Source organism: Marmota flaviventris, chromosome 14 (genome assembly GCF_047511675.1).
Source record: "Marmota flaviventris isolate mMarFla1 chromosome 14, mMarFla1.hap1, whole genome shotgun sequence".
NCBI lineage: Eukaryota > Metazoa > Chordata > Mammalia > Rodentia > Sciuridae > Marmota > Marmota flaviventris.
Window position 1 is genome coordinate 15,037,174 of NC_092511.1, and position 4,600 is coordinate 15,041,773.

The following is a 4,600-nucleotide window of genomic DNA, read 5'->3' on the forward strand; positions in this document are numbered from 1 at the left end:
CGGGCCGGTAACACTCATTTGGCGAGGGTGGTAGAGAAGCGCTGCGGTTGCGGGAGGAGGCTCCTGCCCTGGATCCACAATAGGCCCGAGTTGGGGGCGCAGCGCTGCCAGTAGAGTGTTCAGCAGGGGGCGCTGCTCCGGGCTTTGGGCGGGGGTGGGGTGGGAGAGGAGGGGGGCCGCGGCTCGCCGCGCACACTTCCCCCATTATTAAACACTATGTTCAAAAGGCGCCGGGGGACTTCCCGGAGCCACGGAACCCGCGCCGCCCTCCCGACCGGCCCACGGAGTCCATGGACCTGAGCGCCGCCGCCGCACTGTGCCTCTGGCTGCTGAGTGCCTGCCGCCCCCGCGAAGGGCTGGAAGCGGCGGCTGTGCAGCGAGTGGCGGGGGCAGGGCAGACCTGGAGCCCGGGGGGCGGCGGGGCGGACGGACGGACCCTCGCTCCGGCCACGGGCGCCTCGGCTGTCCAGGCCGCGGTGGTTCCGGGGACCCGAGCGGCGCGGCGCGGCGCGGGCTCCAGCTTCAGGAACGGCTCAGTGGTGCCGCACCACTTCATGATGTCGCTTTACAGGAGTCTGGCCGGGAGGGCTCCCGCTGGGGCAGCCTCCACCTGGGGCCACGACCATGCGGACACAATCACCGGCTTCGTAGACCAGGCGACCCAAGGTACTTACGCCTCTTCTGCGTCAGCCCATCCCGTGCGATCCTGGGCTGAGATCAACCCCGGAGCCATACTCCTGCTCCATTCCATTTGGGGCTGAGGTCCCGCAAGTCCCAGCTTCAGGTGTTAGAGAAAAACTTCGCTGCTGTGGTCAACGCACCCAAACCCGCTGCGTCTGGACTGTGGCGCGAGTCGCTGCAGCTGGTCAGGCCGGCCCCAGAGGGCTGAGCGGGTCCTTCTACTGAGCTGCTCTGGCCTTGCCGGCTGGTAGGTCCCCTCGAAGAAAGCAGGCAGAGTCCAAGATCTGCTTCTTGGGGAAGGGTCTAGAGTGGCCTTGGCCAGGACACTTCGGAGAAGAAAGGGAAGGATTGGGACTTTGAGGCTACTGCCAAGAGGGACTGTGCAGCGATGACAGGGGTGGCTGCTTCCCTGGAGCAATCTGCAGCTCCCAATATCATTGGGGGTGCACAAATTCGAGGGTTCCATGGGCAGAGGCAGGTATCAAACTGGAGAGACTGGTGGCATATCCAGGTATGAGGAGGGCCTTTCAGCAGGCTGCATCTGGTGGTAGTGGTTCCAGTGTGGGAAGTGAGTATCTATAGGTGCCTGTGTTCTGTGCTGGGTCCTTGTGAGAGCCAGAGGTCCAGGACTCTGGTTGTGTTGGGAGGGAAGTCGTGCAGGAATGCAGGCCTCCCTGTCCAAGTGCCCCACCTTACCCTCTGCTGGGCCCTCCAAAGGTAAGTGGGTGAGATCGTGTGGTGGTTGCTGTTTGTCATCTGGATTTTATTAATCTCCATTGAAGTCATTAAAGTAGACAGATAGGGAAAATTTAACTAATTTCAGGCGGAAATGCAAGTAATTTTGGCTTTAATTCTGTCCAGTCAGAGACTTAGCAAGGAAGGCAGGAGGGAAAGGCAGGCAAATAGGACTGGATAAGGGCTGCTGTTCTGAGACTTGGGAGCCACTGACAGTCTGCACACATTAGGTACAGATTGCTTTATTTTGGGTACCTGGAAATCCTGGGACAGAATGACCCTATAGGACCATTTGAACTGAAAAGCATTGGCTGAGAGCCTGACATAGCCTCTGCACTGGGTACTAGGATTGTAGGATAGAAAACCCCAGTCCTGGGGTACCAGGCGAAGAAGGCAATCACTCCCTCCTGAGGGAGTGCCCAGGCTGCTGAAGAGGAGGCATTTTTAGGCCCTGAATGAGCAGAAGCACCAGACTTTCTGAAGTCAGGCTAGGTCTACTCTGAAGTAGAGGGAGACAAATCCTTTCCTGGGGAGCTCTGCTTGGCTAGCAAGACCTGAGACCACCTCTTCTCTGCTTCAGGGGGAAATGCAGTGGCAGGGCTGGAAAAGTAGGGTGAGGCCAAGGGCTGCAGAGGAAACTCAGATCAATTATTCCGAAAGCCCTAGGGAGGAAGCAGGGGCTGGAGCTCCTGCCAGTGCCTTTTCTGCCCCTCTTTTTGTCTCCTGAACCTTAACTTGGAGCAAACTGCTTGAGGTCCCCAGAGGCCAGGGACAACACACCAGAGTTTGGATTTAAGGCATCAGAGCCTGGTGGTGCCCATGTTGATGGGCAAATCCCCAATAGTGGAGGGAGTCTGCAGTCTCTCCTAGTTTGGGGCAAAATGAAACCATATGATCCCCTTCAAAGAGAGCTCCTTATCCACTGCTTGGTGGAATTTAACCCCCACCCGAACCCAAAAAGAAAAAAAGTGCCCATGACCAGAAATAAAATACCAAGCCTAAGTCACAACACAGATTAAACCTACCAAGGGTGCTCTTTGTGAAGATGGAACTCACGGGGGCCACTGCCCTAACTAAGCAAGGCTGTTCAGCTGCCCCCCAAATTTTGGAGAAGTTCCCTCTGCTTATTCCTTTGCTGCCTTTTGCCCTCCTTCAGAAGCTGCAGGAGCACTAGGAGGAACCAAGCCTAGGGTCCAGATGGTGATCAGCCGTGCGAGACCCTGGGAGAGCCTTTCTCTGGGCTTCGGTTAGTTCCCCTTCGACCCAGTGAGGAATTTGGATTAGAGGGTCTCTACCGCGGAGCTGCGTGTTCCCCTGTTGGACCACTCGCAGAGCCTAGCCTGCGTGGGAGACCGTGGTCGGCCGAGGTGTCCAGGCAGGGTTAGGGGAGGGAAGTAGCAGAAGAGGAAAGTGTTTTCAGGGGACATGGAACTTTCTGTTTTCGCAGAGCCGGGATTTGCGGCTGTCCTGCGAGCTCAGCAGGGCTGTAAGGAGCAATTACCACACAGCGCAGGACCTCAGTAAGGAAAGCATGACTTCTAAGGAGCCCACCTTGCCTCCCGTTCCCTACTGCCCAGAAGTCTGGCCTCCAACCCTATTACTGCAAATCTATGACTTCAAGGCATGCCGCGTAGCTGCTGTGGCCTTAAATCTTGGTTCCGGGTGCGGTGGCACGCTTCTGCCCACAAGGCTCAGTGATTATAAGGGTGTCCGTGGTTGTCCCAGCGGCCCTATGAACCAAAGCCTCAGGACCAAGGCTCGAAGCTCTGGGCCAGGCTGGCCGCATTCCCGCTGGGGCCCCAGTGCGGGGGCGGGCTCCGACTCCAAAGGGCCTTAATCCTGCTTCAAGGGCGGCGGCGCCAGGTGCAGTTTGGAGCCCCTGGGGCGGGGAGTAGGCTTCCTTCTCAATTCCGCTCTGTTTCTGTCGGTACCCCTGCAGACGATTCGGCAGCCGAGACTGGTCAGAGCTTCCTGTTCGATGTGTCCAGCCTTCCAGATGCCGACGAGGTGGTGCGAGCCGAGCTCCGCGTGCTGCGCCGGGAATCTTCAGAGCCAGGCCTTGGCAGCGGGACTTTGCCGCCGCTGCTGCTTTTATCCACGTGTCCGGGAGCATCCCGCTCACCACGCCAGCTGCACTCCCGTGCAGCTGAGCCCCTGGACGGCCGGCGGTGGGAGGTGTTCGACGTGGCTGACGCCGTGCGGCACCACCGCCAGGAGCCCCGAGCCACCCGCGCGCTCTGCCTCTTGCTCCACGCAGTGGTCGGTCCCGCCCGGAGTCCAATGGCACTGCGGCTGCTGGGCTTCGGCTGGCGGGGCGGAGGCGGCGCTGCGGCTGAGGAGCGCGCGCTGCTAGTCGTCTCCTCCCGCACGCACAGGAAGGAGAGCCTGTTCCGAGAGATACGCGCCCAGGCCCGCGCACTCGGGGCCGCTCTGGTCGCAGAGTCGCCGCCCGACCCGGGACCCGGCAATGGGCCATCGAGGATAGTCATGGGCGGCCGCAGGCGGCGGCGGACAGCGCTGGCTGGGGCGCGGGCCGCACAGGGCAGCGGCGGGGGCCTGGGCCGGGGCCACGGGCGAAGGGGCCGGAGCCGTTGTAGCCGCAAACCGCTCCACGTGGATTTCAAGGAGCTAGGCTGGGATGACTGGATCATCGCGCCGCTGGACTACGAGGCTTACCATTGCGAGGGCGTTTGCGACTTCCCGCTGCGCTCGCACCTCGAGCCCACCAACCACGCCATCATTCAGACGCTGCTCAACTCCATGGCGCCAGACGCGGCGCCGGCTTCCTGCTGCGTGCCCGCACGCCTCAGCCCCATCAGCATCCTTTACATCGACGCCGCCAACAACGTGGTCTACAAGCAGTACGAGGACATGGTGGTGGAGGCCTGCGGCTGCAGGTAGCATGCGGCCCGGGGAAGGGGCAGCCGCGCCGCCAAGGACTTCTGCTGAAGGGCAGCTTCGGGCCGGGTCTGTCACCGAGCCTGGGTGCGCGCCGGACTGTGGCGCCGCGTCTACCTGAAGGAGCGCACAAGTTCACACTCACACCCACACACTCCTTCACTCACGAACACATCTGCAGTGCACAGCAGCATCCGAAAGCCTTGGGGAGAGGGAGACTGCCGCTACTGAATGTCACAGCCATGTGTAGTTTGTAAGCAGATCGCTGTAGCGCCCGTTGTCCCCT

The 4,600-nt window shown here is 60.7% G+C and overlaps 1 protein-coding gene across 1 annotated transcript; it reads left to right on the plus strand.

The window, feature by feature from the left end:
• The first annotated feature begins 290 nt into the window (after window positions 1-290).
• Gdf7 (growth differentiation factor 7) lies at window positions 291-4,317 on the plus strand. The gene is made up of 2 exons (XM_027937744.2): window positions 291-666; window positions 3,356-4,317. The coding sequence occupies exons 1-2, from the start codon at window positions 291-293 to the stop codon at window positions 4,315-4,317; spliced, it is 1,338 nt and encodes a 445-aa protein (XP_027793545.2).
• The last annotated feature ends 283 nt before the right edge of the window (window positions 4,318-4,600 follow it).

What these genes read in the sequence shown, in the direction of transcription:
- Gdf7 (XM_027937744.2), top strand. Translation starts at nt 291, where the DNA reads ATGGACCTGAGCGCCGCCGCCGCACTGTGCCTCTGGCTGCTGAGTGCC. An exon ending in CGTAGACCAGGCGACCCAAG is followed by an intron (nt 667 to 3,355) that starts GTACTTACGCCT and finishes GTACCCCTGCAG; the next exon opens with ACGATTCGGCAGCCGAGACT.